The sequence below is a fragment of the Lactuca sativa genome, chromosome 3 (assembly GCF_002870075.4).
Source record: "Lactuca sativa cultivar Salinas chromosome 3, Lsat_Salinas_v11, whole genome shotgun sequence".
Taxonomy (NCBI): domain Eukaryota; kingdom Viridiplantae; phylum Streptophyta; class Magnoliopsida; order Asterales; family Asteraceae; genus Lactuca; species Lactuca sativa.
The window spans coordinates 36,104,815-36,121,486 of NC_056625.2; the positions used below are offsets into that span (position 1 = coordinate 36,104,815).

The window sequence follows — 16,672 nt, forward strand, 5'->3', positions numbered from 1 at the left end:
ATTAACTCACAAATGTGTAAATACACAGAAATACAAATAAGGCCTTGGGCCTATACACAATACGTCTATGCTATTGAGATACCAATACAATACACTATACATAATGTACTAACATCACACTTCTAACAAGCACTATAATTTCATAACAAGTTCCCTTATATTCGGAATTTTTAATAATGAAAAAGTAATTAATGGGTAAATACATACTTGTTTTTGTTAATTGGTGAAGCGAAAAAGCTGCAGTTAAAAATCAGTCGCCGGAGGTAAATGTCTCTCCTTATCAATCACTTTCTGCCCTCTAACTTTGCCTCGTATTATCTGTCTAACCTGCTAATAGCGGCAATGCTCATCGAACCTCTCGTTTCCCAAACCAAGCAATCTGGAAACTATGAAAACATCTACCTATTTGGTTCATATGGTTTAACAAACTCGCCTGCCTAGTTCTTTTTTTACCAATATCATCTACCTGAAGTCACGGTTCGTCTTAGGTGGCCTCGAATGGCCTACGTGGCTTGCCAAGTCAATAACTGTGAGCTAATTGCTTGTGTGTCTTGTCACATGGACACCGATCAATTTTGACCCTTTACCTTTTTCCATAGTCGATGTTGTTCTTATTTTCTTTCACACTTATAGAAAAGCACAAAAATCTTTCCTATTCTCCATACAAATTTATACAACACAAAATTTAAAGACAAAATTTCAAAAATGTCCTTTTGGTTTACCAAAAATCAACTCAGTCCCTGCTAATTTTTTTTTAGCACATGGTCTTTGTGGTTTATAAAACTTGCACATAAGTCATTTTTACTTACGTCGTCCATTTTCAGCCGTTAGGCATATCACGTGTCTAGCATGTAAGGGTAATTTGATATTTTCAATTATAACAGAGAATCTTAACATTTGATAAACTATAAAGACCACTTTTGTAATTTTTTTTTAAAATAAAAGAAATGACAAGAAAATAAAGGGAGAAGGACTCAAACTCGGTACTTCCTCCTCTCCTTATGCAGGGCCTTAACCAACTAACTTGAAGTCTCTCTTGGTATATATTTTACTAAAACTCATTTGTATAATAAAAATTAGTTAAAACATAAATAACAAAAAATATATATATATAAATGATAGTTTTACATATAACTTTTTTACTAAAAAAATAAGTTTTTACAAACAATTTATATGTTCTTTTACATATTTCTTCTATGTAAAATATGTTTGTATATATTTAAAAAATGCGTTTTCGTATAATATGTTATTACATTGTTATTATTATAAAACATATTTGATTAAGATTTTTTAAATAGAACATGGAATCAATCGAACCAAATACAAAACTAAACTTGTTTATATGGTTTTATGAATTCAAAATATAATTATTGGAATTATTCTCTTTAATTTCTTTAGAGGTTTAATAATATTAGATAATGTGATAGTTATATTACTAACTCAAACGACAATGAAAGGAATTATTATCTTTTAACTCATGTTCATTAACTTAAAAGATAGTATAATACTATTTTGTAAAAAAGGTTACATATAAATTATCTAATATATAAAATAAAAAAAAAATCATTTAATTTTCTAAATCGATGTCATTTAGAGCAGAGTCTATATAAATAGCTAAAGTTGATCAAATGAATATCATCTGAATTATTTTCACATTTAAAATTTTTAAATGAAAGTTAGTAAAAAGGACATTCCAGCTTATCAAAGGAATGTTGTCTAATTTAATTTCACGTTTAAAACATATTTTATGTAAAATAAATACAAATTGTTTGTAAAAACTTACTTTTTTGTAATATATAAAAACATATTTTGTTTTATTAAAAAAAATTAGAAAAATATGTTTTTTGTAATTTTTTATTATTATTTATGTTTTAACGATTTTTTATAATATAAATGAGTTTAGAAAAATATAAACCAAGTGAACGGTCACCTCGGTCATTCTCCTTTTATTTTCTTGCCAATTTTTCTATTTTTAAAATTAGTTATAAAAATGGTTCTTGTGATTTATCAAATATCACGTATTCGTTCTATTTTATACCTAAAAATACCAAATTACCTTCACATCTTAGGCACATGATATATCCTAACGATTGAATGGACGGTGTGAGTAAAAATAACACTCCTTGCAAGTTTTGCAACCCACAACAACCATTTGCATAAAAAAAAATTAACAAGGACTTTGTTTGTAACCTTAGTAAACCATTTTGACCATTTATGTAATTTTTTCAAAATCTAACAATGAAAATCAATTTTACCAAATATCATGTTCTCATTAAATTTGACATATGTCATTTTCTAAGAGCTTTTGAATTATTTCTTTTTCACTTGTCATTTTCTTAAATTTTTTATTTTTCTTAAATTTAAAATCAACATTTTAATACGATTTATATATGTGAAATAGATTATTCTATTAAATTTCATAATAAATGCACTACAACCTTTATTACTTGTTTTACTTATTATATTCTTTGTATTTATTTAAAATTATTATTTTAAAAAAATATTTAATGCTTATAGTTTTATATTAAAATTTTTTATAAACTCGTATAATACACTGGTCTCACACCTAGTTATGTATTCAACAAAAAATTAGTACAAATCATTCTTATATTTATCATTTAAATTTTAACACAAAAAAACCTTATACATAAAACACATCATTCACATTTTAATATAAGAAAATTATGCATTCACGGCTTAATATTGACCTTAAACTTATACATTTCACATATTAATATAAGTATACATTCATAACTTAATATTGACCTTAAAATTATATATTTCGCATAGTATTGACAATTTAATATAAGAGCATTATACATATACAACATAATACTTACCCCCATTCCATTGAGACATTTATCAAACACTTTGTAACACCGTAAAAATTTAAAACAATTTTTCGCATTTTCAAACACATTTTTTACAAACTCATTCATTCATAAAATGTCATAATATCATGTCTTTGTTTCACAAAACACCTCCCAAGATCGAAATACATAAAATCTCATGTGTGTGTATGAATCAAGCCGGCGCCTTCCCGCGATCATCACTGGTACCTGAAACACATAACACATAACACTGTAAGCATAAGCTTAGTGAGTTCCCCAAAATACCACTCTAACATATATTAGCCACTCGAGGCTATAACTCTGTTGACCCTCAGGTCAATGTGTCTCAGTGGGGCCCTCCAGCCCCAACTCTCTATGGGCCCTCTGGCCCTAACTCTATGGACCCGAAGGTCCTAACTCTATGGACCCACCGGTCCTACTCTGTAATCTCTGAATCATGCATATCACATACAATAAATCACAACACATAAATAACATGCAAATACACTAGCACATAACTTTAAAATACACTCTCACATAACTCTGTTACCACACTAGGTAAAGTATAGTGAGAAGACTCACCTCAGACGTCTCAGTAAATCTCTGACTCGGTAGAAATATTGCCTAGTCTCCGCCTATTCACATAAAGTAAATACTCTTATAAATATAACTCTCGAGACTAGACTCGACCTGCCATTGGCACCCTTAGAAGGGTAAAAGACTATTTTACCCCCCTCCCGACACAAGTACTCCATTGTTGACCAAAACCTAAAAGTCAATAAAACTCAACGGTCATACTTTGACCTTACTCGCCGAGTGCACCCTGGTGACTCGGCGAGTTCACACATGTTCTCTAACACTTGGTCCCGCTTGGCACGCTGAGTCCCTCCCTATGCTCCACGAGTCATACCAGGCATGAATCGCGGGGCCACCCCGACTCAACTCGCCGAGTCTCAAGAACAACTTGGTGAGTACCGCCTTGAACTCCAGACCTCTAACCCCCTTCTAGCTCACTAGGTCATCCCCCAACTCGGCAAGTCTACTCATTGAGCAATTTACGTGAAACCCTAATCCTACTCGTCGAGTCCCAAGAACAACTCGGCGAGTTCATGCCATGCACAAACTCTACTGACCTCCTGAGGTAAGATCTGTTTCCCTAAACCATAGATCTGGCCTCCCCAAGCATGAATGTCACGTAAAGTCCAAAACTTGATGCTTATATAACAACAACAAGGCATCAAAAGGAGATTTAGTCCCAAAAATGGCAACCTAAGTCCAATAACCCCAAACTGATCCATAAAGCTCCAAGGGTTAAGGTCTCTGGACCTCTTTGAGTCTAGATCCAAGGCACAAACTCGAAGAGGGACCATTTGCTCCACATAATCACTCTCCAAAGGGGTTAGAAAACCCTAACTTTAATGATCAACACCAAAACTGAAGGAGGTTCGAACTATTACCTCAAAATGAAGTCTCTGAACTCTGGGACTGCTAGAATCGCACCTCCTCTTTGCTCTTGGCCACCTCCTTCTTGCTAAACCAAAGGTACAAGGGTCAAAAGTGATTTCTTCTTCCTCACAACGATTTGGCTCACTTAGAGTTCTCTCAAGGGACTGGTAGCCGCAATGGGAGGCTATAAGTGCCCTTAAATAGGCTCCAAACCCGGGGGATTAGGGTTTCATTAAACAGCGTGGACTCGCCGAGTCCGGACGTGAACCCGGATGAACATCCGCAACCCTACTCGGCGAGTCTTGGCTCCAACTCGCCGAGTTCCTCCACAAACTCCAAAATAATTAAATAAAATAATATACATGGAAATTCGGATGTTACACACTTTCTGTACATACTTATGGAGGCTGACGGGAGAAACAAAAATAACAACGGTGCTCAAATATGTTTGAATGATTGTAGTTTGCATGAGGCTGTTGGCGGTTGTAGGGCAAATCTAAGATGTCATTATCCTTGACTTCATATCGATAAGACCACACACATCATATCTGATCAGATTCGAGTTAAAATTCGAATATTGACAGAATTCGAGGGGCCACCGGTTAAGACCAACGACAATGGAGGATATTGACAACGGTAAGGCAGTGAAAGTTGAGCAATGTTACGGGGGTAGGATATCGATTGTGCAGGTTTGGATTCAGAAAATAGATTTAGATATAGAGCTAAAGTGGTGGTAAGGCAACGAGGATGTGTGTGTGTGTTTGTGTGTGTATTAAACCATTCAAAGTTTCTTGTAACATATATAACCTCAAGTAATTATTTTATTAACTTTAATTTGATAAATTTCTGAATACAACAAGTGCTACAGTTACATGAATATGCTTCAATAATTAGAGTATTAAGCATTTTTTAAATACTTAGAGCTCCCTAGTATTTATATATTTTTGTATTTTTTTTCTATTCATAATGTGGAAATTGTTATATATATTAGGCATAAAAAAAATAATTATACCACCCCTAAAAGTTTTAGGTCTTGGGCAATAGCCCATGTTGTATCCCACCTAAGTGTTGGAAATATGTTTACTAACATAACAATTTTTACAATCCAAATGTTATATAAGCTTATATATTGAGTTGCATAAAAAGTATAGTCTATGTATAAATTGTCAATGATTAATAAATAGAGACTAGTTTATTGTTCTATCATTAATATGATAGTTTAATTAGAAACTAAAATAATAAAAAGACTAGTTTATTATTCGTCATTTATATCATTTAATTAAAAACTAAAATAATAAATGGACTAGTTTAGTTTTTTTGAAACCGGCAAATATATATTATAAAAAAGCCCAACTAGCAAGGTGCTATAGGGGAAAAAGATAGAAATTTACATGAAGGGGTAGCAGAAGAACAAGAAACAATTTACAAAGAAGCAGGAAAAAAGAACATCTCAACATACACCAAAAATGTAATCTCCAGGTTTTTAGAATTCTTGCCGGATTCCCCCCCTCAACAGAAGGTATATATGTTCCAATCGACCCATTTAATGAGGTAATTTGAACTTCTATGTTTAAGCCAAATGAACACCATGCCCTGTATATTGACAGCTGTCTTAGTGGGCGGTATCTTGATTTGTTTGAAAGATCTTTCGCACCTTGCTTTCCATAACCACCAAATTATGCCATAGCATATACTCACAAGTATTTTCCTTTTCTTTGGGCAATGTCCCCACGATCTAGTAAATTTTATGATATCCTCCACTGATTCGCAATGGGGGAACTTGATCTTACACCACCTCATAATACACTCCCAAACTGTATTTGCATATGGACATTTAAAGAACATGTGAGACACCGTTTCTTCAGTATCAGAACATTGACCACAGTTAACATCTACCATTTGTACACCTCTTTTTGATAGGCCAATTGTAGTGGGGATTCTCTCCATAGTTGCCCTCCAGACGAAACATATCACCTTGATAGGAATTTCAGGGATCCAATCTATAAGTACAGTGTTGCATAGATTTGGATTGGTGTCCATATTTTATCTAATAATGCCAACATGAAAGTCGTCGTCAGGGGAAGACGTACAGATCCACTTGTCGGGCCTGTTGTTCATTCGAAAATCACCTATCCAGGATTTGATAGTTGTTAACTCCCTGCTTTGGTCTACATTATTGGGTTTTGATTTCCAGCCCCATTTTAATTCGTCACTTCCAATTCTATCCGCAACCATACAACTTTTTTTCTTTTCCAATGCATATAGTGCAGGGAATGACGATTTGAAAATTCCTTTACCACTCCAATCTTCCAACCAAAAGAACGTGTTTTTCCCATCATTGACTTGTTTTTTCATCACAATCTCCAGTGGATTACCCCTTTTCTCCAATTCTTCCTTGATGTTGTCAATGTTTTTCCATACACCACATATCGACTTTTTTGCAATACAGTCAATCGATTTGTGTTTTAGATTATGGATTCCACGTATAATATGACTCCACATGGAATTGGGATCAATTCTATACCTCCACCACCATTTCATGATTAAGGATATATTGAAAGTCCTTACTGATCCTACTTCGAGCCCACCCGCGTGTTTTGGTGCTATAATCTTTTCCCAGGATACCCAATTGATTCTTTTTTGAGCCCTTGTCTCTCCCCATAGGAATTTTCGCCTTAATTTTTCGAGAGTATGTACAACCCCAATTGGTGCTACAAAAATAGAGAAAAGTAAGTGGGAAGATTACCCAGAACTGCTTTGATCAAAGTAACTCTTCCACCGAGTGACAAGCTTTTGGCATTCCAGCAATTAAGCTTAGTTTGGAACCGCTCAATCACTGGCTGCCAGTTCTTCTTGAGGTTCATGTTGGCTCCCACAGGTACACCAAGATAATTGAATGGGAGTGAAGAAGGTTCACATCCAAGAGGAAGGGCCCATCTAGTTGTTTCCTGTATCGAGACTCCGACTCCAAATACTTTTGACTTATTAAAGTTCACCTTGAGACCAGATGCTATATGGAAGCATCTAAGAATCCTGGCCAAATTTTTTATGTTATTCTTTGTCCAATCTCCCATGAATAAAGCGTCATCTGCGTAAAAAAATGTGAAACAAGAACGTTAGATTGCGGTATCTTAATTCCATGAAAAATCCCTTCTTCACATGCTGACTTCATGGCCACGTTTAATCCTTCCATGGCAATAATGAAGAGAAAGGGAGATAATGGGTCCCCTTTCCTAACTCCCTTCTTCATTGTAAACTCTTTTGTTGGGGAACCATTTTTCACTAAGAATGATAATCTCACAAAGAGATTAACGTATGCACAAAGCGGCTATTAGGGTTTATGAAAACGCACGCAATATTACAAACTGATACAAAAGATTATATACTACTATTCTAGACAATCCCTATAAATCAGGGATATGCCAGCTAACTAATCTACGCTAACTATGGAAACAAGATAAATACAAAAACTGTTACAACGTGCTAAATAAAGATATATATTGATCAACTGAGATGCTGATGTTGATGCTGACGCTGAGTAATGCGCTGACGCTGATAGACTAATTTCAAACATCATCATATTTCAAGGTTTGACCTTACAATCTCCCCCAATATGATGATGTTCAAAACCAACTAGATTAGAACACCTCTGGACAAGAATTCTTCATACTCAGCTTCAGCTTCTACTTGTTTCTCAGACACGTGCACAGGCTGTGGTGGCTCGGTCTGTTTCAGCACGTTCCCCTCAGATACATTCTTAACAGAATCAGTTTCTCCCCCTTTTTGAGCATCATCATCATTTGGGCCAGGGGTAGGAGTTGACAGAATAAATCCTTTCAGTTGTTGAACATCAGCTTCAATACGAAGGAGACGCTGACTCATGTCTCGAGTCAGTGTAAGAAGCTCATTAAAGGCTAAGGATGGGATTTGGATGAACTGAGTACCTGAAAGCTTTTGTGATTGATGCTGCTCCCCCTGAGAAGGGTGCTCCCCCTGAGATGGTTGCTCCCTCTGAGCAGATGGCTCCCCATGAGCAGATGGTTCCCCATGAGCAGATGGTTCCCCATGAACCGAGTGAAGTTTTTCAGTGACAGAGATGGTATGGTGAGAAAGTTGAGGAGAGATTTGACCATCTCTTGGACTAGGATCATCTGGAATGTCAGCATTAGTGTCGTTTATATCATCAGCTCCTTCGTCAGTGTCAACGTTCAATGATGGAACTGTATAAGGATGTGCGATCCACTCTCGCATTCGATCATAAATGTTGATGTCATTGGCTAGAGGATCATCTTGGTACATTCGAACTGACATTCGTGGACATGGGATGGGGTTTCCAGAGTGTGAGTAATAGGCCTCAGCGAAAAATTTGTCCAGAACAAGAGCAATCCAACGAGGAAATGGAACATGATTAGCTCTTACATTGGCACGAAGAAGTTGAACAAGCTAATCAAAGAAGAAGGCCCCATAATCAAGACGTTTGTTGAGAAGAAGAGAACATACCACTTGTTGCTCAAAAGCACTCAGTTGATCACCACTATGAGATTTGTGGCCCACGCACTTGCAAAGTGCTCCAGTGAAGAACTTCCATCCCGGAGTCATACACTGACGCAGAATGAGATTTGATCGAGTACCAGCTTTGGAGCAGGGATTACTCTTCGTGAAGTGGATGAGAAGGTAAATAGGGTTGCCGCCATTGAAGAAGGTTTAGATTCTAGGGTTTTGAAAAGAAACGAAGGAAATTTGGATAATGGAAGGAAGGTTTGAAAGAGAAGGGAAAGAGGTTTAAATAGGGGACAAAACGGGTTTGAAAAGGTAATGATTATCTTCTTTAAAAATAATTGCGTATCGTAACAAACTGTCAAATCAGAAAAATAGCCGTTGGGTAAAAAGAGTCGTTGAACTGAAGATGAAACGACAATCAGTGTCTGCGGAAGCGCTGAGATCAGTGTTACAAAAGTTTCATGCTGAAAGATGGTTTACCGTCAATTCAAGGTACAACTTGCTTGTTTAAGGTTAGCAAGGTGGTTGGTGCGTGTGATAGATACTAGTTTGATTATCTAACCATCGGCACAGAGTGTTGTGTCTTTATCAGTGAGTGGTTCGTCTTATTGAATCATTAGACACTGAGTGAGAAGAAGGTGAAGAGAGGATTGCTGCGTGTGATAGACCTTGGTGTTTTGGTCTAACCATCGGCAAAGACTGTTAGACTCTCATCAGCGTGTGTTTTGTCACACTGAATCACAGAATCAGTGTAAGATTGGTAAGAAAGGATAGTTGCGTGTGATAGACCTTGGTGCTTTAGTCTAACCATTGGCAAAGAGTTTCAAGTTGTTATCAGTGTATGGTTTAATACAGTGAATCATTCAACTTTAGTTTAGAAGATTTGTAGAAGAGAGAGATAAGAGATCAAACCAAGTACTCAGCATGAGAATATCATCAGAATATCATCATCAGCAGCAAAATATACATCAGCTTATAAGACAATAGCAAACATTAGCAAAATTAATTACAAAGTAATCATTCCAAGTTCTCCAATAATGTGAGCAGTTGTTTGAGTGTCCAGGGCCTTGGTGAAAATATCAGCTAGTTGATCTGAAGTCTTGACATGTTCAAGAACAACCTTGCCCTTCTCAACATTATCCCTAATGAAGTGATGTCTGATCTCGATATGCTTTGTCTTTGAGTGCTGAACAGGGTTCTGTGTGATTTGAATGGCACTGGTGTTATCACAGTAAATGGGAGTCTTAGTGAATTTGATCCCATAGTCTAGAAGCTGATTCTGAATCCATAAGAGTTGAGCACAACATCTTCCAGCTGCAACATACTCAGCTTCTGCAGAATTACTCCCAAGAATTTTCTCACGAGAGTGTGGTATTTGAGCAGAAATAATATAATTAGCATTTTTTGTGAGATTTAGCCCAAATTTGTAGCACAGTTTGTTCTTTGTTCAAGAGATCTTTAACATTATCAATTTCAGCAGACAAAGATGAGTTTGAGAAACTAGTGATTCTAATATTTTCCGGAGTAGAATCAATAATGTTATTTTTCATGGATAATTCAGTTTTAAGAAGATCAATTTGATTTTGCAAATCCCTTATTGTTTGATTCTTCTTAGAATTAAGAACACCCAAATACTCAAACATTTTGATTTTTGCATTCATTGAATAGGAAACAAAGTTTTTAACCTGATACATTGAAGGAGAATCAGTGTTGTGCTTCCTGGAATTTTCAACCGCATCAGATATATCAGCATCAAATGAACTTGTGTTGTCTTCACATTCATCAGCATCTTCTGTTTTAGCCATCAGACATTTAACTTCATCATCTGATGACTCCTCATCAGTCTTCCACTTTTCTTCTTCAGCAACAAGAACTTTATGTTCCAAGTTCTCTGCTTTCAGCTTTTCAACCAATTTGTTGTACTTCTGCTTCCAGTATTCGTCCGAGCTTTGGGTTCTTTGCTTGCATTCTTTTGCAAAATGGTCAGTGCTACCACAGTTAAAGCACTGAGCTTTCCTTTTCTTTTCAGTAGCAGGTTTCTTGTCAGCATCTGACCTTTTGAAGGATTTCCCTTTCATCTTCTTCTGAAACTTTGAGAAATTATGGCCTGATTTCTCAAAAGTCTTCACAATGAACGCCGCACTAGCAACAACCTTTTCCAGACTATCAGTATCACTTTTAGTAGAATCAGTTTCTGAAAAGGATTCAGTGTCTGGCTCGGATTCTTGCCTTTTGGTTGAAAACAGTGCCACTGATGACTCATGCTGAGCATCTTTCATCAGCTCCTTTCTTTGGAGCTTTGATTCCTCATAGTATCGAAGATTTCCATAAAGACTTTGTAAATCCATTGTGCTGATTTTCTCACTATTTTTCAGCACATCAACATGATTTTCCCAACCTGCACCCAAAGAATCCAAAAACTTCTGCACTAGAACAGTTCGATGCTTTAACTGATCTAGTCTTCGCAAATCATTAACAAGAGTATTAAATCTGTTAAAGGTTTGAGTCAGGGTTTCACCTTTCTTAGCAAAAAAATGTTCATACCTTTTGTTTAGATCATTTATCTGGGTAGCCTTGACTTCCTCGGTACCTTCAAAAGACACAGTCAGTGTGTCTATCATTTCTTTTGCTAATATGCAGTTTTGAACCAGCCCAAAGATATTGTATGGCAAAGCATAGCTGATTGCTGCCCGAGCACGAACATCAAGCCCATTCTTTCTTTTATCATCAGATGTCCAGTTTTCTTTAGGTGTTTTCTTCATGATACCATCAGGAGCATTGTTTTTCAGAGGCTGATACATCAGAACATATGGACCATTATTGACAATGTCCAACATGTCTTCATCTACAGATTCTAAAGCATACAAAGCTTTGATTTTCCACATAGCAAAATTGTTTTCATCAAATGGAGGAATTTTAGTAGAAGAATGATTTGAAGAGTTTATAGAAGATGATGATGAAGCCATCTGTTTGATAAGAGAACACTGCTTTGATACCAATTGAACGACCCAAAGATCAAACAAGTTATCAAACAATGACAGAAAATAAGAACAATAAAGATTCACAAAGAAAAACTTTTCACTAAGAATGATAATCTCACAAAGAGATTAACGTATGCACAAAGCGGCTATTAGGGTTTATGAAAACGCACGCAATATTACAAACTGATACAAAAGATTATATACTACTATTCTCGACAATCCCTATAAATCAGGGATATGCCAGCTAACTAATTTACGCTAACTATGGAAACAAGATAAATACAAAAACTGTTACAATGTGTTGAATAAAGATATATATTGATCAACTGAGATGCTGATGTTGATGCTGACGCTGAGTCATGCGCTGACGCTGATAGACTAATTTCAAACATCATCATATTTCAAGGTTTGACCTTACAATTCTTTTTTGAGCCCTTGTCTCTCCCCATAGGAATTGTCGCCTTAATTTTTCGAGAGTATGTACAACCCCAATTGGTGCTACAAAAATAAAGAAAAGTAAGTGGGAAGATTACCCAGAACTGCTTTGATCAAAGTAACTCTTCCACCGAGTGACAAGGTTTTGGCTTTCCAGCAATTAAGCTTAGTTTGGAACCGCTCAATCACTGGATGTCAGTTCTTCTTGAGGTTCATTTTGGCTCCCACAGGTACACCAAGATAATTGAATGGGAGTGAAGAAGGTTCACATCCAAGAGGAAGGGCCCATCTAGCTGTTTCCTGTATCGAGACTCCGACTCCAAATACTTTTGACTTATTAAAGTTCACCTTGAGACCAGATGCTATATGGAAGCATCTAAGAATCCTGGCCAAATTTTTTATGTTATTCTTTGTCCAATCTCCCATGAATAAAGCGTCATCTGCGTAAAAAAATATGAAACAAGAACGTTAGAGTGCGGTATCTTAATTCCATGAAAAATCCCTTCTTCACATGTTGACTTCATGGCCACGTTTAATCCTTCCATGGCAATAATGAAGAGAAAGGGAGATAATGGGTCCCCTTTCCTAACTCCCTTCTTCATTGTAAACTCTTTTGTTGGGGAACCGTTGACCAATACGGAGGCTTTGGAAGAGGACAGACACCCATATATCCAGCTTCTCCACTTATCACCATATCCCATTTGCATCATCACAGAGTCCAAGTATTCCTAATTAACGGAATCAAATGCTTTGTCAAAATCTACCTTGAAGAGCAATAGTTTCTTTTTTCTTTCTTGGCCCAAGAGCAAATTTCATTGACTAGTAGAGGCCCGTCGAGAATGTTACGTCCCTCAACGAAGGCTGTTTGAACCTTATCAATGTTATATCTCACTACCCCTTTTAGTTTATTAGCAAGGAGCTTAGTTAGAATCTTGTACATGCATCCAATTAGGCTAATCGGACGATAATCAGAAAGGGTGAGAGGATCAGGGACTTTTGGGACCATGGTTATGAATGATGAGTTACATCCTTGAGCAATTCTCCCCCATCTTTCGAAATGCTTAACGTAATTGAATATGTCATCTTTCAAAGACTCCCACTGATGTTTTATAAATTTAAATGTGAACCCATCCGTGCCCAGAGCTCCCCCACATGCCCAAACTGCATTTTTTATTTCTTCCATAGTAAATGGTGCTTCTAATTCCAAACTGGTTGATTCTGGGAGGACACAGAATTTATTACTGATAAGTTTGGGTCGTGATGGCCATTTCTCCTGAAATTTGTTCCTGTAGAATATATACACTTCTTCTTTGATATCATTCACCTCCGTATTCCAACAACCATTAATCATGAGGCCATGGATGTTGTTTTTCCTGTTCTTATTTTTCATGTACCCATGGAAAAAACGGATGTTTTCATCCCCGTCAACCGCCCATCTAATTCGGGATTTCTGTTTTAGATATAGGATTGCAAATTTCTCCAACTCCATAATTTTTTGTTGGCCATTCTTCCTTTCATCTATTTCAGATGTGGTGAGACTTCTGGATTCAACTATAGTATCTATATTATCCATTCTGTCTTTGAGTTGTTTAAGTTCAGCTTCTTCTTTAGGGATATTCAAATTCCTCCATTTTTTGATCTCGTTTTTCATGTGTTTAAACTTCGCCGCAAGGTAATAATCAGGTGGTCCATACCCTTTAAATTTACTCCAAGAGTTTAGCACAAATGAATCAAACCCATCTCTGTGTATCCAATCATTGAAGAACTGAAACGGACAAGGCCCAAAGTCTAGATGAGAAGTTGATAGAAGGATAGGGAAATGATCTGATAACTCACGAGGAAGGGCGGTAATAAAGGTCGAGGGGAATGCGTTCACAAAATTTGAGCATACCAGGAACCGATCCAGCTTGCTAAGTTTTAGATCAGATTGCCTGAAGCAAGTGAATCGATGGCCTCCCATTCGAAGGTCCACTAAATTCATATCCCGTATGAACTTGTTGAATTCCCGTGCACTTGAGGGGCAGAATTGCGAATTAAATCTTTCTTCACGACTCCTGACTGCGTTAAAATCTCCAAATACAATCCATGTACCTTGTTTCCCCATTTTTATTTCAATCAATTCTTCCCATACCTTTTTCTTCTCCGTCAAGGTCTGTGGCCCATATACGTTTGCAATAACTGTTACGCCTTGAATTCCTTTCCAGTACCCGATGTTCATAAGGTAGTGTCTTGATTTAATTGCTTCAATGTTGTTGAAGATTTTGCAGTCCTAAATGTTAAGGAGGCCGCCTGATCTCCCAGTCGCGTTGGCCATATCACAGCCATGATCAGGGTCACCCCAACAACCTACCACGTCAATGTTATCGGAGTCAACTAGTTGTGTCTCTTGTACCCTAAGGAAGGAGATTTGGTGTTTGTTTTTCAATCTTCGAACCCAGGCAACCTTAGGTTCCTCCTCGATTCCTCTTATATTTAGAGACATTAAATTCATAGGTTGATGTTTGTGGCACCTGTTTCTCCAAGGACTTCATTCAAAATCGGAAGACCTACCGTGATTTCGAACCCCAATTCTTGCCCAATTTGCACTGTTCTTTCAACCTCCATTGAAGAAGTTGTGCTACTTTCACATTGGTCTGCCCTGATTATAATGTCTCCATTGTTGGGTTCAACTCTATTGAGGTCGATAGAAGTATCTTCATCTCTGGAAGGCATCTGGGGATTACTCTCAAGCGGTTGCACCGAACCAACCAGCATATCGAGATCGGCCATCGGTTGAATGTGTTGTGTGGAGAACCTTAATGAATCGCAGTCTGTCCGTCGCCTTTTTAGTGATGCTCTACCAGTGAAGATACCATAGTCCTTCGGGCCTTGATTTGGAGTTGGGCTGGGGGGTCCAGTAGATGTGAATGGACCAAAGCATCCATTAAGCATCAGCCCAATAGGTTGATTCGTTTTGTTGATTAATGCACAAGATTTATTAGGGGTGTTTTCTAGAGTCAAGTTATCGTTAGGATTAATTGCTTCCATGTCTCGAGGAGACCTTTCATCTTCATATCCAGCGCGTGGTGACCTTTCACCTTCTATACCACCAGAATTATTTTCCGACCGTGATTAGGTTCCCGGCAACTGACAAGTGTTTTCTGGTTCAGTCTCCATTGTTTTGTTGACTCCTTCTAAGTACCGCTTATCCTGCTTTAAATCATTGGCTTGTTCATTAAGGTTCTTTATTTCTCCTTCTTCAAGGTCATAGTCATCACCTTGGACCCATGTGTCTGAGATACCATCATCATCATCTTCTCCATCTTCTTCTTTACTTGAAGTTTTTTCAGTCTCAAATGGGTTCTTAACATTGTCAAATTGGAAAGGAAACCACTCCTCATCGAACTCGGTAATTTCGATCTTGATTGTGTGCCCCCCAATTGATACCACAATTTCTTCATTAATTCTACTCCCGGTCTCTGTTAGAATGCCAATTTTTTCATGTGACAAATCGACACGATTAGATATATCGTCATATGGGGCGATTGTCTTCCCAAACGTTCCAGCAATGTCTTCAAGGTTCTTCTTTCCCCAGTATTGAATTGGAAGACCTACTATTCTGATCCATGCCACCCTTTCGAAAGTCAGACATTGGTTTTGATCCCATGGTCTGACCCAACTTAAGTATTCTTCCCATCTGTCTCTCTTTTCAAGGAATGACTTGGCACCCACAGAATGTTCGAATACCAACAGAACTTTCAACCCTCCAATATACTTAATCTCGAAATGTATTGTCTCTTTCAACGCGAAAAGCACAAGAAGATGACCCAAATGGGTTAGAGAGAGAGCCTCCCCAACCAATGAAATTTTCTCATCTTGTTATTTATCTCTATGTATGGATGAAGCGCTAGGATTGGCTTTGTGGTTTTTGCCAGAACATCATGAGGAATGTGATCTGTCTTGCCTATCCTCACAACCTCTGCAAAGGTTCTTCTTTCTCGAGTTCCGACTGGTGGGATAGTGCTCCTGTTTGTCATAGATGTTGGTCTCGATGTATTCGATCTGTGCACTGTAGCCGCCACCCTTGTTGGGGGTGCTTTTCGCGAATACTTCACCAGGTTAACTGATAACTCCTCTGTTGATTCTTTTTTCTAGTTCGTATTTGTTCTCCACTCCTTTGAATCTGACGAAGAGAAAGTATTGACCGTTTTTCCCTTACTTTCCTGGGTAGAACACATCAGATACAGCTCCATAGCTTTGAAAAGTACTCCAGATCTCCTCTCGCCTGACGTCTTTAGGAACGTTGGAAACGAAGTATGTAATCTCATCATTATCCTTGATGATCGCCGATTTCTTCTTGTGTCGAACCTCCGTCCATCTTCCGTCCATGGTGGTCGTTGAACGTGTTTTTAAATGGACTAGTTTAGTATTCATCATTTATACAATGGCTTTACTAGAAACCAAAATAATAAATAAACTAGTTTAGTATTCGTTATTTAT

At 37.2% G+C, this 16,672-nt stretch overlaps 1 protein-coding gene across 1 annotated transcript; it reads right to left on the reverse strand.

Moving 5' to 3' along the window:
- Positions 1-12,388: 12,388 nt before the first annotated feature.
- LOC128132736 (uncharacterized) lies at positions 12,389-12,894 on the reverse strand. The gene is made up of 2 exons (XM_052769658.1): positions 12,705-12,894; positions 12,389-12,633 (listed from the first exon to the last, which is right to left on the reverse strand). The coding sequence occupies exons 1-2, from the start codon at positions 12,892-12,894 to the stop codon at positions 12,389-12,391; spliced, it is 435 nt and encodes a 144-aa protein (XP_052625618.1).
- Positions 12,895-16,672: the final 3,778 nt, after the last annotated feature.